The sequence below is a fragment of the Fusarium oxysporum genome, chromosome IV (assembly GCF_013085055.1).
Source record: "Fusarium oxysporum Fo47 chromosome IV, complete sequence".
In the NCBI taxonomy this organism is placed as follows: Eukaryota; Fungi; Ascomycota; class Sordariomycetes; order Hypocreales; family Nectriaceae; genus Fusarium; species Fusarium oxysporum.
Window position 1 is genome coordinate 3034431 of NC_072843.1, and position 16915 is coordinate 3051345.

The following is a 16915-nucleotide window of genomic DNA, read 5'->3' on the forward strand; positions in this document are numbered from 1 at the left end:
TCCCATTGATACATGGACATCCAGGCTCCAGTCAACAGGTTCTGGGGCTTCAATACATGTAGAATACACCAAAAACGGAAAAGGTCCAGCATCTCGGACTCTCGGTGGGTTTCCGGTCAGTAATTAAATAGTAAGAGTTAAGTAAGCGTTCCCGAATCTTGTTCGTGGCTACTACCTGATATCCTGTAATTTCTCGTGTCAGTGGATGATGGTTCCGCAAAACCCAGTGAACCCCTTTGTCATTAGTCGTGACCCCGTGTGGGGAGGATCGTGGGTTGGCAGCAGTCAAACTCTAACGGTGACTGGGGTAAAAAAACAGGAACCAATTATTCAATTTAGTTTATTCAACATCAGTCAATTGAATGAATTAATTCCCAGTTTTTCGACACGGAATGCATTTTTCTTACTTGACGCCGAGACTTGGATCCGGGGCTTGTACCTAGATACTCGCGACTCATGCATGCGAACGATGTCATAGGCCACGAGGAATATGTTTCCACTTGAGGCAAGGCGAGGTCAACAAGGCTTGCTCCGGCTAAAGGTTGGTCAGGTCACAGGGGCATGTCAACTTTGGACAGGTGCTGTAAGAGACGCTCGCAGCGGAGGCTACAGCTCTCAACCCACGTGAGGAGGCCCTTCTGATGTCAGCCATGACCCGTCTCTAGATCTGTCGGCATTCCTTTCGATTCAGGAACCTTGGCGTGCTGTAGATTCGCTGCAAGTGACCATTAACTTGGCAGCGAGAAGGATCTAAAGCTTATTTTGGAGAAGGGTCGGTTGACTGGATGCGTTGCATCTCCAGGCTCCTGTTTGCGCCCTCTTGTGCGGCATCAAATGTGGAAATTCTCTGCTCGACTCTGTAGTGAGCACGCACGCAATAGAACCAAGCGGTGAATGAGCGGCATTAAACACCTGAAAGACGGTCAAGCGTCAGCTCAAAATTGAGCACAGCCTGCACGTCAAAAAAAAAAAAAAAAAAAAAAGACCCTTGTTGCATGCATTGCACGACATTCTACCATTTTGCCCGGATAAAAAAGCCCTCTTTGCGTTTCCGAGAGCATAACCAGCGCCCGGACAGTGGGCACCCGACACCCGCCGGATGGAGGCCCCACCTTCGGCGGATGAGCCCTGAAAGACAATGGATGACTTGGAGGGAAAAGGGTCATCAGAATTGGATGCCGAATTCGACCGACATTAGATCCATTGCTGCCTGCCTGTGCCGAGGAGAGTTTCAATGAAATGGAGTATCGCCATGGCACATGTGAGCTGCGAGACATGAGAATCCCGAGCCTTCGGAGCGCTTAACTAAGTTTAAGGTAATCAGGAATGTTATGATCACGGTTATGGATGTGAGGCCGGAGGAGAAAGCAACCTGAAAGCCGCATGAGCTTGGTCCAGCAGTCCAGAACAGGCGGGATAACATGAGGCCTTACAGATATCCAGGCAGCATTCTTCAAAGCCTTCGGCACAGTAAAATAGCGGCATTGGGGCTTAAATATCCGAGAGCTTCGAAGATGGCTCAAACCAACACAAACGCAAGCTCTCAGTAAACTCATGCAGGGTCCTATTCCCCCCCGAGTTTCCGATCGGCAATTGAGCCAATCTGACTCGTCCTATTTCCGCTGCTCACTCCCCCAGCAAAACATATAATTCCCATTTCTCATTGGTCGAAAAACACTCACCCACCATTTACGGGACTTGGTCTCGATTTTTCCAGTATTCGGTTTAGCCTAAACGACATCTTCTGCTCTGACAGTTTTTGCTCTACTTCATCTTTCTGACTCAGACTTTAAACACTCCCTGCACCCCACCAGTGAAAGAGTCCCGACGATGCGAAATCCCTTCCTGTCAGCCACGAGACAAGGCACATGCACGCCCCCCCCATTTGTTAACATCCTCAATTGGTCTAGTTTCGTTTTCTCATGACCCGAGAGGTGCTGAAAACTCCAAGCGCACATATCGCAAAAAGCAAACTGGTAAATCTGTGGGGACAAAAATGCAATTCGTTAATGGCAACTTGAACAATACCATGTGATCTCACCTGAAGGCAAATTTGCCATGCGGAGAGAAGAAAAGGATAGTCGGATGACCACAGAAAATTCTCCAGATTCTCCGCAGTCAAGTCAGCAACATGTGGCTCTTTTTTCTGGGGAATTGAACACGTCAAAGCTTCTTGAAAAAGAGGGGAGATGCTGAGATTTGGTTTTCGTCTAAACGCCATTGACGCGTAGAAAAGTATGTGTTGAATACGAGTGAGTCTGAGCTCAGGCACACAGAGTCAATGGCTTCTGCTTACATGCGGGATGCCTGTTGACGATGCCATGGACTTCCCCGGAAAATCACAAGCGGGAGAGGCGTCGTTGTCTCTTGTTCCCTTTGCCTCTGCCTTTGAAAAGTCTCTGATTTGACTTCCCCACACGCAGGGAGTCATGGGTGAAGCAATTGACTGGCCATCATTGCATCTCTGGCATAGTTTGTCAGAAATGACTGATTTCAAACACGTCTCCTTATCCAGCCTCATTTTGCGCAAATGCCTTTGAAACAACCCATTCTCATTCACGGAGTATGAGTCCGTCCTCGTCTCAGTTGGTTCGCGATGTGACGCCTAGCTCGTGAGCTCCGGCTGCGGCTCCGCAGGATATGGCGTCCTCCACAATTTGGCGTCCTCCACAATTTGGCCGTGAGCAGAGTGAACCAAAAGACGCGTTTCGATAATTCAAATGGTCTGGACTAGACATATGTGTCTAGAACCGGGGACACATCGTGCTGGCGTAGAGCTGATGATAGAATGCAGTAGTTTGAATGATACGAGATGCACGTTGGGTTGCTTCAATCATATGTCAATCGCGTCTCTAGATGTCTGCCATCTTCAATTACATAGAGAACTATCATCGTTCACATGCAGTCAGAGTTAAAAACTCAAAATAGGTAATTATGGGTTGCCTAATGCTACATTTCCCATTCGTGGCTTGTCCCTGCAGCCCATACCCTTACATCCCAATGTCAGGCAACAGGAACGCAAAGAAAAGCAGCCAGAAAGATCCGTCTGCCCAGGTATATTCCAAGGAATAGAACCCCCGAAGTCTGGTATTTTGGCCGAGGGCGGAGATACAAGGGAGTTGTTTGGGCTTTGGAGGAGATTGGACTTACGCGTGTTGTTCTTAGCGTCCGGATGGTCCCCTTCAGCTTACACCTATTGACCGAGAGGTTGGGATCGGTTTGTGAATACCGATGCCGGACACCCTTTCAACTCAGGTCGACTTGAGATGAGAATAACTAATGTGATAACCCATGTGATAGCCAATGTGAAAAAAAAAACTAAAAAAACTCAATGGCGCGTTCCAGGTCCCAGAAGCGAGTGCCGATGGCTTGGCGGCCCTGGGGATGGTGTTGAACTTGCCAAGCCAGTCATTTCATGTCAATGGTCATCTTGTAAAACTTGTCGCTGGAGACGGCTCACGGCGGTTCTAACTTGGCCTCGTGTTGTTGACCTTACCTTAGAGTGTGTTGTTTACTACTGCGCTGTGTTAGCTTGCATAAGGTATCCCCAACAAAGACAGCACTGCCCTATGCTAAAGAAAAGACTAGAAGCAGCAGCTATTGTCCGACAGCACCTACGATTGACCGCTCGGTCAGACTACGGGTATTATCGTAAAGTCCCATGTTCCTCTGTGTCTAGCGACTCACGCCATTTATTACCGACAGTTTGGTTGGCTTGCCAGTGGTTTCCATGAGATGCAGAGCATTCTCGTAGAGTTGACGAGACCAAATGATGAAAATTGTCTCAAAGATTCATGCTTTGACATGTGCTCAGTCTGACTCTCTCTCCTCTCGTCTCGCGAAAACCAAAAGCCAATTGATCAAGTCACGAGCTCTACAAAACCTGCAGCGCTGGCTTGCTTGGTCAGGTCTGCCACACTCAAATGGCCTTCAAGGCCTGGGGCTTCTCCTTCCCGAGCCAATGGGATTTCTGCCTGCCAGCATTAAACGGCCGCTGGTGTTTGCCTGCAACCCTCAGCTCTGAAGGTGCTGGATAGGCCTGGCTCAGTGCTGGAAACACCCGGAATTGATGACGTCCATCCTGGGTCATGTCTCCAGCAATCCTTGAAGCATCCAGGAACCTTGGAACCCTTCTGACGACTCACAATGCAATGCGACATTCCATCACAACACCACACACATTGCGTCTGGATGATCGATTCACTCACTCAATTGGATCAAGTCATTCATTGTTTGTTCAACGTGAAAAGTTTTATTCATGTTTTTGCGGAAACCTCTTTCTCATAGACAATTCGCCCTTTTTGCGAGTTTTTTTGCTGAGTGACTCGTTTAATCTTTTGCTTTTCCATCTCAGTCTCTCTCTCGCTCATACATCCCCTTTTCGCTTTCGCTTTCGCTTGTCATCATCCACTGCTTTTGACTTTTGTTTTCGCCTTTTGCGCTTGCTCGAGTAAAACCAATGACCGTATTTCGTGACCCATGCTCCGCCTTAACTCAGGTTCCCTCCACCTCAAACTTTCATAGCGAAATCATATCCTCAGGTTGCCCCAGAAATCTTCCCCATATGAACTACAAGTACACGTGCCCCGAGCCTGGAAATGACGAAACAAGAGCCTACCGCGGCCTTGAAAAAAACACGATTTCATGGTATCATAATGTTAAGAGTCCCCGCCATGAGTGATAAAATGATAAAATACTTTGAGTTCCGTTTCGCTAAACGACTTGTAAAACAAACGCTGCCAAGTGCAGCTAAAAATAAAAACGCTCAATGCTGATGTGGTGATGCCTTTCGTGCGCCGTCCAATGCACAATCGTAGTGGGTATAGTTGTGTCGGTATGGTATAATATGGTATGGGTATCATTTACCACCCCTTGGAGTGGTATCCGTCGCTGGCCTCCTTGGAGAAGTATTGATTCCAGCTGCTCGCGTTCACATCCTCGCTCTTCTTCATGCAAGGCTTCTCAGGGTACTGCTTCAGGTTGGCAACATCGTGTGATGTATGTCGTCGCTTGAGGACGGCATTGGCTGTCGAGGACTTCTGTTGTCGCTCCCAAAGGAGGTGACGTCGAAGAGACTCAGTCAACTCAGTCGCCAACATATTGCGACGAGTAGTGCGAGGTGACAGCGCAGCTTGAGGCTGGATGTGGTTGGGGCCGGTCATGATGGGCTGAGCACTAGACCTAGGGACCTCATGGATCGGCTTGAGACCAGGTCCACGCATGCCCTTCATCATCAGGGGAGCCTCGTCAGAGTCATTAGGCGAGGCACCCAGTGACGGGCCGTGGGCCATACGAGATCGTGGAATGGCTGAAGTCGATTGGGAAGCGTGGTTACCAAGAGTGCGTGCGCGATCGTTCTGGGCAAGCATAAGGGTAATGAGCGATCGTCGCGAGGTCAAATTGGGCTTGGAATCCACTCGCTGGAAGAACTTGTCGTCCATGCTGGATTTGCCGCTCTCTTCCATCGAGTCCTCCCAGTCCGAAGAGTCGTCATCGTCATCGATGGCGCTCTCGTCGATGTAGTCGTCGGTATCTGAGTCGACAGCTGCCTCATCATCAATCGTTCGTGTCATGACATTGTTGCTGAACGAGGCCTGCTTCTTGCGTGCAGAGAGGAGCGAGCTAGGCCGTGATGAAGCCATGGCGCTCTTGAGTGAGCCGTCCTCTTCAGAGGAGCCGCCGATCTGGAACACGGGCTTCTTGATGATGGGAACGATGGGCTTGCTGTTGCTGAGGCTCTGGTCCTGTTCACTAGACGAACAAGAGCCACCAAGCGCAAAACGAGCGGGCTTCTTTGGTTGCACCACCTTGGCAGCAGGCGACGACTTGGGCTCAGGAATTGCGTCTGATGATTGAGCAGCACCGGAGATAGTTCGAGGAGTGGGAATCTGGGAAGGTGAGAAGCCACGCACAACAGTGGTGCGGGGGAGGCTTTGCGGTGAAGGTTGTGGCGAACCCTCTGAAGCTGTGATAGACTTTGCAGGCGATTGAGACTCGGTTGTAGTAGAACCAGAACGCTCGAAAACAGGAGGAACTGGAAGGGACTCCTTGGGGACGGGAGCAACATGAGGAGGGGCCGACAGAGGACCCTTGTCCTTAACAATAGAGACAATCATCTTCTCGAAATCGTCGGAGCTGATGTGGCGTTCGCGCTTGCTTCGGGTGCTGGCGCAAGAATCTTGACGTCGTACACGAGGGCGGGCGATCTCAAGTGGTGCTGATAATGAACTAAAGTCGACAGCCTCTTCGTCTACGAGAGACTCAACACTGCCAGACAGTTGAGGAAGATCGGGTATCCTTGACTCGGAAGGAATGTTCTGGGGAAGAGTTTGTGTAGAGGGTGCTGTCTTTTCTTCGTTGTCGACGACAAAGGTCTCTCTTTGCCACAGTCGCCAGCTAAGGTTCTCCAGTCTTCGACCTTGTTCAACGGAGTCTGCGCACCGAGAGAAGACTGACTGGTCAGCATATAAGCAGGCGGCACAAACAAGAGACGACTTACCAGTCCACATGCTATAAAGATTGGCGGGATTACCAGTATCGACCTTGTGGATGACGTTCGCATCCACTGTCAAAACGTGAGTGTCTAAACGATAGGGCATAATGTGTCTTGGGCCTGTCGATGAATCGACTGGGGAGAGTTGCGAGGGTGGGCGCGAATAAGTCGGTCGAAGTTGTAAGTGCAATCGAAGTGGTCGATAAGTTCTGTATAGGTCGTCGGCGAAGTAAATCGAATTAGAGCCGACAATGCGCCAGAGCGTAGTAAAGAGGTTGAGTTTCGAGGTGGAGAAGCCTTAGTCGCGGGCGGTGAAGTCGAGGGAGTTCAAGGTCAATGTAAGCGAATTTGGCGTGTCAGTGTGATGTCGAGGTGGATGCTGCGTTTCATGGGGATCCTCGAGTAGACATATACTGTATGTGTAAAGGCGATTCCTGGTGCAAGGTCGTCCTCTCAAAATCCTCTGCAATGGATGTCGGGTGTTGGTGTTGCTTGGTGGAAGTGTATGTGTAAGTGGAGGAGGACGAACAAAGTCCGGGGGGATCAAACGTAGTTATTCTTGTTTGGTCTCTGGGAAGAAAGACGGATTGGGGGAAGGGAGTCGCGGTGTGCGCTATGTAAATGGAGTCTAAGGTACCTTAGCACAAGCACGAGTGCACGCCAGGCCCAGGGGTGTCGGACGCAGGGGCGTGGGCCCCAGAGGGGGTGCGAGCCACTGCACTTTCGCCGGGGTGGCTCAGGTACGTACTTGGAGCAGAAATGGAGGGGGGCATTGGAAATAGCGGGTACCACCCAAATAGCACAAGCCCAAGTCTCCCAGTACAAGACGGAGGTACCGCGGCGCAGGAGAATTTTCGCTGCCAATGGACGCTGATGTGAGTTACGGTTCACTCAGGATGAGTCCAGCGATTGATTGATTCCTGTGGGGTGGCATCTCAACCTTACACTTTTACAGAGGCGTGACCAGACGGATTCAGTTGAGAATGGGGGTTAAAGTGGCGGCACAGCACAGCACAGCATAGTACAGCAAACGCATGACAACGAAGACCAAAGAGCTATTTATTCCTCGTCTGTATCTTTGACTCTGTTCCTCTCTGAACAAAGGGATCCTCTCGAATCAAGAACCTGCCCAATGTCATGTCCACGCCAGGGCAAAGGATGATAGAGGTGGAGGTGGGAAGGTCTGTAGGCTGTTCGACTTCGGCGACACAGCAGACAAGGACAGGGCTTCTGTCAGGGGGAGGAACACAGGTGGAGGTGGAAGAGAGGGGGAGGCAAATTCTTCCTGATGACCAGTTTCCACGGGTCTTTACCTGAAGAGGCACTTATTGTGTTCAAGCAGCGGGTCACTATGATACCCAACAGAGTTTAGACTCGTGGATATCGAGCCAGTCCTCTTTGGGTTATATTTGGATTACCTGATCAAGTAAGTGGCCTACCTGAGACAGTTACGGAGCGAGCACAGACGAACGCGGTCTCGGGAGTGCAAACGGTTCTATCTCTCGGTGTCCCCTAACTCTTCCTAATGGGGCCGCGGCCTCCTGTAACGGAAAGCAGATCCTGCGGTCCGTTTGGCGTTCTGGAACGTAGACAGCTTGTCATGTGTCCTGTTCATCTCCCTTGAACGGCTCCGTTGTGAACTGAGACCGAATCGGGCATCCGAGTCCAGAACTGAGGACGACCCTGATGTTTGCCTTGCCAGGTCCAATTCCCCCCACTGTCATTCTCTTGGGACCTTCTGTCTCCCGCGGATGAAGCACCCTGTAGCCCGCTCCTCATCAGGGACCTGTCTGAGGCCCCATCACAAGTCACGTTGGTGATCCAAGCCTCGCTTTGTGTTGTTCTGGCTCGGATTAACCGCGGTCTTAACATTCACCAAGGCATTTGATCCTGAGAATAGTGAGACTCGGTAAGGACGAACGGCTCTCTTGGAAGCCATTAGCTCGATAGCTTCAAGGCACATGATAGACCCTGAGAGAATTTTCGCCGAGCATTGTGTTAAAGACCCTGACCGGTCATGTCAATGGTGTTTTTGGCATTGAGCTTCGATTCCAATCCCAACCCGGTATCATCAACAGACGCCCGTGTTAAAGCGTCAATTGGTCCGCTTGCAATCCAGGCTTCCACTTCAACGGCGAATTGACGTGATTCTGGGCGATCTGGGATTGGAAATGAGAATCCTGCTAGTGATTCTCGCCCTGTAGAAGCCCCAGAGGATCGTGGGGGATTCATTAACTTGACCCGTTCTCAATGGCATAACCAATATCCGGTGACCCCGTGATAACAACGAGCCCCCAGATTGTCATCCGCACGCTGCACCTCGCCTCCGCAAGCGGCCACGGGCCTTTGAGTGATCTCGCCTAGAAATTCATCTGTCGACACTGGGAAAGTAAGGGAAAGGCTATACGCGGTGAAAGTACAGGCGGGTAACGACTGATGACTGATGACCGTGTCCTTGCGCCTGACCACGGAGCTCATTCCGACGGGACGAAGCCGAGTAGAGTCACTCTGGAGGTGAGGTTTTTGAGCCGTAACCTGCAACTATCCCTCTGCCCATAGTCAGTTGGGCAGGACTTGCCTCCCGTCCGTTCTGCTGCGTTGATGCGCCCGACATCATGGGATAGGCGTGACCACGGACATATGCCGAGCAGATCAGACGAGAAACTTGCTACCGGCTCATAAATGAATATCCCGAGGCTTCAGTGACGATACCTGGGGTAGGTCACCTGCCTTGATGTTCCAGGATCCTCCGCACCACTCGTTGTCGAGAGGCTTAACAGTTACAGTCGGCAGTCAAGGCAGCTTCAAGGGAGGCAGACTTGAATTGAGCCTTGTTAACCTGGGTTGCGATGAGCTGAGGCCCTGCTGAGGCCTCTGTCGTCATGTTCAGGGGCGCTTCTTCAGGGTCCTGGCGACTCAGCGCTTGGCGCTCCAGGTCAGCAGACGCGCTGCCGTCGCACCAGGCCAACCATCCATCCCAACCGCTGTGAGGTGACGCTTGCCAGCGCATAAAACAGCATCTGCAGCCATATGACTCTCCTAAAGGGCTTTCTATTTTCACATTTCGGCCTCTCATTTCCTTGCTTGCACCGCCGGGTTGTAAACACAGGGCTTCAGTGGTGGACGCCTCAGTAACCCTCGCAGCGATCATCACAGCCCGTCTCGGTTTCCAAAATGACTGTCAAGTTTTCTCAATGACTGGTCAGATTTCAGAGCGCCGGCAGGCTGGTGACCCTGGAGTTCGCATCTTTGCCTGCCTCAGATATGCTATTGGAAGGCATCTCTTCCTACCAAAGCAATTATGCGTGCCAGGCCCCTTGTAGTCATGGAATTAGAAACTCATGACTCTTGTCTAGCTGTGTTGACCGTTGTCTTGCCTTCTTCCGTATGGGGGTCTAGGGTATTCAAGATGGCAAGACGATGTCTTGTCCTAGCTTTGGTTCTTCTATGCCGTCCGTTGGCAAACTGGTTTATGCGTTATCTCATTTCTCAAGTGTTTATCCCTTTTAATAATGATATACATTGATTTCAATCTGAGGCGTCTTCTGAGGCCAGCGATTTTGAGGATGACATGGGCATGTAGTGACTGATGGCGTGTTTGAAATTGCATACGATGTGAGGTGAGCAGCCATGTAAGAGCCCCTGCCTGACAATTAATAAATCAGGACATCTCGATCGCCTTTCGGTTCTTCGATCTTGCAGTTCAGCCTGCCTTAATGCCTTAATAATCACCTGTCCTGCGTTGAAGATCTGGCTGCCGTCATTCAACGCACTTCAGCCCCACGAACCACTACATGCCAATTAGCTAGAGCTAAAGTAGCAGATCGCGGTAGACCAGGATGGAGATCATGTCAAAAATTTGATGCGCCGGTAGTTGTCTTTGAAGTGACATATGAATAGATAGATATCGCAGAAATGCGTTGGATACTTGACACAACCCATGTATTCAACATCCAGTTATTCATGATTGAAATCATGCAAAGTCTCCTCTTGTCCGGCCTGTTGGTAGGCAAAAAAGAATGAATGCGGCTTTATGACGTCTCATGGAAGCGCCCCGTCCCACTGCCAATGCTGTTTCTGTACCATTGCGTCGCCCAATGCCACCGAAACGTGGATCAGATAGCATGAATACCTCAGGAATGCGGTATTATTCTAACAGCTTCGATTCGATTGTGCGTGCGATAAAAAAAGAAGAGGGGCTTGAGGGGATTATCGCAGCTGGCAATTGGCAACCAGACAAGCAAGCAAGCATAAAACACCGAGACTAGAGGGACAAGAGGCTGCAAAGTGAGGTGAGTGCTAATAATTCACCTTACGAATCGTAACATCATAACCCACCTGAGCCAGCTAAAAGCTCACCTTGGGTCAAGACTGGCACCTAAAAAAAACCAAAATCTGCCCCCCGCGCGGGCCGATAAGCGATAAGAGCTCTTTCTTCACACATCATACCCTCCACTTCGTCAGTCGGTTCTTGGCCTCCCTGTGCTGCCCCTCGCTACTGTAGGTACTTATCCTGACCTCCAGCTGCGTCACCGACCGACTGCTGCCCGGACCATGAAGCTGGCGCCATAATAATTTCCCCCCTTCTCTTGACAGGAAACCTGGTGAGACCATATTCTATCAATATCATCCGTTGAAGCCGGCGCTTCTCTTCTCTTCTCCTTATTTTCCTGTAAGTATCGTGCTCTCCCCAATTGTTGTGCCCTTGTTTCTCATCATATACACTTTTAGAGCTACACTATCTGCCCCCCGCGTTTTTTCCTTCTCCGGACGGCTACGCAATATCTCAAACTTACTTCAACTCGGTTCTGGCAAACCTTGAATCGAATCATCAATACTAAGCGTTCTTCCTGTCTTTCAGCATCCGCCAAAATGGCCCCCAAGAAGAAGATCGCCGTCATGACCTCGGGAGGTGACTCCCCTGGCATGAACGCTGCTGTCCGAGCTGTTGTGCGCATGTCCCTTCACATGGGTTGCGACGCCTACTGCGTCTACGAGGGATATGAGGGTTTGGTGCAGGGAGGCGACTTCATCCGACAGATGCAGTGGAACGATGTCAGAGGCTACCTCTCTGAGGGTGGTACACTTATTGGTACTGCTCGATGCATGGCTTTCTACGAGCGTCCCGGTCGGTTAACGGCCGCCAAGAACATGGTTCTTTCTGGCATTGATGCTCTGATCATCTGCGGTGGTGACGGCTCCTTGACTGGTGCTGACAAGTTCCGAGCTGAGTGGCCTTCTCTGCTGGAAGAGCTCGTTTCCAAGGGAGAGCTGTCTACAGAACAAATAGCACCTTATAAGCATCTCAACATTGTTGGTCTCGTCGGCTCTATCGACAATGATCTCACAGGAACCGATGCGACCATTGGTTGCTACTCAGCACTCGCCCGTATTTGCGAGATGGTCGACTACGTCGAAGCGACAGCCTCTTCACACTCGCGTGCTTTCGTCGTCGAAGTCATGGGCCGACATTGTGGTTGGCTGGCCCTCATGGCCGGTGTCGCAACTGGTGCAGACTTTGTCTTTATTCCTGAAAGACCTCGTGAGCATGATTGGCAGGAAGATATGAAGGTCGTTGTGCGAAGGGTAGGTTTAAGCGCAGACAATAGCTTCCAATCACAGGCACTAACGACTTACAGCATCGAGACCTTGGAAAGCGCAAGACCATTGTCATTGTCGCTGAAGGTGCCCGCGACAAGGACGGCAACAAGATCGGCGCCGAAGAAATCAAGAACATCTTAGCCGACAAGAGCGAGGGCGGCCTTGCTCTCGATACACGTATTACCACCCTCGGTCACGTCCAACGAGGCGGTACTGCCGTCGCATACGACCGAATGTTGGCTACCCTGCAGGGTGTTGAAGCCGTCAAGGCTGTCCTCGAAGCTACACCAGAGACCGAGACTCCTTTCATCGCTATTAACGAGAACAAGATTGTCCGCAAGCCTCTAATGCAAGCTGTGGCTGAGACCAAAGAACTCGCCAAGGCCGTTGATGCCAAAGACTTCGAGAAGGCCATGTCTCTTCGTGATGCCGAGTTCGCCGACCAATGGGGCTCTTATATGTTGACCACGAACGTCATGGTTGACGATTCTAAGCTGCCTGAAAAGGATGTAAGTCTGGCCCTAACTCTGCATTATTGTTCCTCTTACTGACAACTGACTGCTTAGCGCATGCGAATTGGCTTCATCAATGTTGGTGCCCCTGCTGGTGGCATGAACGCTGCAGTACGTGCTGCTGTTGCGTACTGTCTTTCCAAGGGCCACGAGCCTCTGGCTATTCACAACGGTTTCGCTGGATTCGCGCGACACCACGATGACAAGCCTATCGGCGCTGTCCGCCCGTTCGACTGGCTTGAGGTTGACGGTTGGGCGAGCAAGGGCGGTTCCGAGATTGGTACAAACCGAGAGCTTCCTGGCGAGTCTGGTATGGAGTTGATTGCCAACCTGATCGAGGAGCACCACTTTGATGCTCTATTCCTTGTTGGTGGTTTCGAGGCCTTCCACTCCGTTTCTCAAATGCGCAAGGCCAGGAAGGAATACCCTTCTTTGTGCATCCCCATGGTTATTCTCCCCGCCACCATCTCCAACAACGTTCCCGGAACCGAGTATTCTCTGGGCTCAGATACTTGCTTGAACGAGCTTGTCAACTACTGTGACAAGATCAAGCAATCAGCGTCCGCTACCCGTCGTCGTGTCTTCGTTATCGAGACTCAGGGTGGTCGCTCAGGCTACATCGCTACCCTGGCTGGCCTGGATGTTGGTGCCTCCGCTGTCTACATCCCCGAGGAAGGTATCTCTCTTGAGATGCTCAACTCCGATGTTAACCACCTCAAGGAGGTTTTCAAGAAGGACAAGGGCCAGTCCCGTGCTGGACGCCTGATTCTCGTAAACGAGAAGTCCAGCAAGGTCTACAATGCTAAGCTCATTGCGGACATCATCCGCGAAGAGGCTCACGACCGGTTCGAGAGCCGAGAGAGTATTCCTGGTCACGTCCAGCAGGGTGGTGTTCCTTCCGCTATGGATCGTTGCCGAGCTGTTCGTCTGGCCATCAAGTGCATCCAGCATCTTGAGGGCTTTGGACGTAATGCTCATAACCACGTTAAGAAGGACCCCAAGAGTGCCTCTGTCATTGGTATCCAGGGCTCCGAGGTTGTGTTCAACGCAATGGAGGAGCTAGAGGAGCACGGCACAGATTGGCCCAACCGAAGACCTGCAACTGCCCACTGGCTGGGCCTGTCAGAGGTAGTGGACATGTTGGCGGGCCGTCCTGACTACCCTAAGCCGGAGAAGAGCTTGACAGGGTTGATCGCAAAGGACACAAAACGTGGTCTGTAGGGGGACGTCATCTTTTGGCTATAAGGAGATTTTCAGATTGACGTTACTTCACTTTCCCCTCACCTTTATTCTTAATGATAGCTCAGTATGAATGAAATCAGTTTTAGGCGTTCAAGCAATTATCTTTGGCACGTTGGTCTTGAACGACAATCTTGTTTATATGCCCTTTTTGTATTACACTCCGTCTGTAGTGCTTTCTTGGATAAGTAGCAGAAATAGCCCAGGTAAGGAATACTGAATAGGGATTTACGACAAATACCGAGTCTTCATGTGCCTGTAGAAGCGTCATTGCCGGGCTCAATCTCAGCATCAACGGAACGATAAGGGCCTGTGTTTCAGTCAAATCTACAAACCCCCAAAGCACTTACAACATAGTTGAAGTCGATAAGAAGTAGTTGGTAAATTTGTATTCAAGGGGTCGGCAAAATACCCGTGCTTGAGTAAGTTGCTGCCGATTGAGATATACTGGACAATGAGTTGCTGTCAATGCTTCTGGACGACTTATGAGATACAAGATCCCAGCTACATCCGACTTACTGTGCGAATGAGTCCTTATTCTTTGTGTGGTTCCCTTCTACCAATTTAAATGCGATGTGGCTCGTCCAGCCAATATATTTACCAAGCCGGAATTTGTTTATAATGCCTAGGAAATTCACAGAAGCAACGCCATTTCTTATAGAATGGTTATCAGAATCTCAACGTGTCGATCCTTGTGGTGATTACCTGTGATAATATATGCAGTTAATTGCCAATGTTCATGGTTTATCTACATCTGGTTCAAGGTAAGTTTTGGTTTAAAGAGCATCTAAGAGTACTTTAGGAGGTTATTCCTTCAATCTTCTTGGTGGATTTAAGTTAAATAGTCTATAGTTGATATCCTTATATTGGGCCCGTATGGTTTTGTGGTTTGTTATTGTATATAGTTCTGGAGACATTCTACACAAGATGTCGTCTATCGCTTGACATTTGCACTTCTGGAGGATTACAACTCGAGATTTACTACTAACCTAGACTTCGATGGATAGCGTCTAGGCAGCACTGTCTTGGACGCTGTTCGGCTGTTCTGGATAGGTCACGTTCTTTTGACTACAGCCTGATAGTAAATGTCATATTTGCTAAATCTTGTAAGTGGTTTACACTGCTTGCACCATGAATGGGCTATGGCCGATGGATTGAGATGACAATACTGAACTATGTAAGACTCCTTGCCATTTTAAAGGAATTGTTTTATCACTGAACCAGAGAAATAACAAGAATGAAAGTTGCAAAAAGAAGGTCTCAGATCTGTCAAAGACGTCTGAGAATCAAAAATACGAATTGGAAGGCATTGGGATTGCTCCCGCCAGGGCTTGAACCTGAGACCTTCGCATTACCGGATACTCGGAATGAAGTATTAGTACGACGCTCTAACCAACTGAGCTACGGAAGCCGTCCAATTCGATGGCTGTGGGTTTGGTAGCTGAGTCTATGTTCCTGAGCTCCAGAGACGGATTCAGTGAGGAAGTTGCTGTCACCAGATGCTTGGCATAAAGCTTGATGAACTATCCTGTTAGAAGAATTTGAAGAAAGTAGACCCTTCAATGGACCCTCCAATATTCCATTTCCTCGATGTCAAGTTTCAAGAGAACAATCTAGACGAATCCAACTCAACCGTGCCCTGTCATGAACCCTGCCTGGCACGCAAACTTGCCTGGTCTGTGCAGCAGCACGTCACATGTGACAGACAGCCATAGAACCATGGAAGGACGGCAGATGCTCAGCATTGATGCCTCAGCGACTCCAAAGGGCTTCGACTAGGAACTGACAGCTGAGGATGGCGGCTTATGGGGTTCAAGCTCGACGCCTCGTTGGGCTCTCAGTGTGACTTTGGAAGTTCGGTACGATGTTTCTCAAGGATCTTCAGTAATTCTCAGAGACCCCAGTCCTAGTCCATGACAGGACCACTCGTTTTGAGATTCAATGCCCAACTGAGCGGAACAACGACTTGGACCTCCATCGCCGATCACAAGGGCAATGATTTGCATGCAACTCTATGTGACAGAGATAGACTTGCAGCATTCGCATTGCTCAGCACAATTGTTATCTCTTCGGCCAGAATTAACATCTGTACCTTCTTTGTCGACCTCACTGAGTTGCATCTCGAGCCTTCACGTTATTCGCTGATATGGGCTCGTGGCGCCGCAGGGGGGCAGTCTGAGAGCCCTGTTCTGGCTCCCATCTCGCAATGCACTGGGGCCAAGGACCAGAAGATGCCGGGGTGAGCTGCTGCACTATTGCGTCAGTAGATCTCCACACCACAGCCAGCTTTGGATGTTAAACAAACGAGCTTTTGCTCTCGTCAAAGAAGGGGCAGAGCAAGCACGAATCGATAGATGCAAAATTAGGCCCAACGAATGCCCAGAATCGTACAAGGCAAACGGCGATGAACTCTATAACGGGAAAATGGGACTATCGTTGATGGGGCCTTGGGCAGAGACAATTTCTGAGCAGAGTTTGTCAGGTTGGTAGGTCTCATGTTCTTCCTGGCTGCGCTTGACCCTCCATCTGAATGTTTCGCGTGGGAGGAGGGCCCGTCTCATTGGGCCGCCATGGTAGACTCATCGTGTTTGGGGTCGTAAGGCAGGCAGACTGACTTGCCTCCGGTACTTGATGGATCATTGGATGGGTATACCGTCTGTCTATTGTGGTCATTCGTTGATGTCCACACCAGGCAAGATTCCTCTGAAGTTGTCAAGTTTACGATCAACGTTTGGACAGAGGTTCGATCAGACTTGCTACATACTATTCGACGAAGGTGCAACAGGCGAAAAGATCATCGTTTATGTTAGTTCTCCCGTTGCGGACCGCTGCCACCATCATCAATCTTGTACCTAACCTTGGAGCAGCAGTCCCCGCTTTGCCCACTACAACAGCTTACCAGGACTTCCCATCTTGACATTGCTCAAGCAGCCCAGCACCAGCACTGCCCATGCCCAGCCCCTCCATTAACTAGAGTAAGGTCAAGGTCACGGCTGACACCCTATTGTTGGCCGGGGGGTTCCCTCTCATTATTGCTGTCGGATGACGACGTTCTGCTTTGCTTCCATGC

The 16915-nt window shown here is 50.2% G+C and overlaps 2 protein-coding genes and 1 non-coding gene across 3 annotated transcripts; 1 reads left to right on the top strand and 2 right to left on the bottom strand.

Annotated features, from left to right (window-relative positions):
- Positions 1-4771: 4771 nt before the first annotated feature.
- Positions 4772-6739, bottom strand: FOBCDRAFT_31009 (uncharacterized protein). Its single transcript, XM_031178702.3, has 2 exons — positions 6500-6739; positions 4772-6451 (listed from the first exon to the last, which is right to left on the bottom strand). The coding sequence occupies exons 1-2, from the start codon at positions 6597-6599 to the stop codon at positions 4863-4865; spliced, it is 1689 nt and encodes a 562-aa protein (XP_031044589.2). The 5' UTR covers positions 6600-6739; the 3' UTR covers positions 4772-4862.
- Positions 6740-11277: 4538 nt separating this feature from the next.
- Positions 11278-13879, top strand: FOBCDRAFT_31021 (phosphofructokinase-domain-containing protein). The gene is made up of 3 exons (XM_031178699.3): positions 11278-12079; positions 12133-12603; positions 12661-13879. The coding sequence occupies exons 1-3, from the start codon at positions 11366-11368 to the stop codon at positions 13825-13827; spliced, it is 2352 nt and encodes a 783-aa protein (XP_031044586.2). The 5' UTR covers positions 11278-11365; the 3' UTR covers positions 13828-13879.
- A 1282-nt stretch (positions 13880-15161) lies between these two features.
- FOBCDRAFT_t108 lies at positions 15162-15256 on the bottom strand. The gene has a single exon. It is a non-coding gene; the product is annotated as a tRNA-Ile (tRNA).
- Between the last annotated feature and the right edge of the window lie 1659 nt (positions 15257-16915).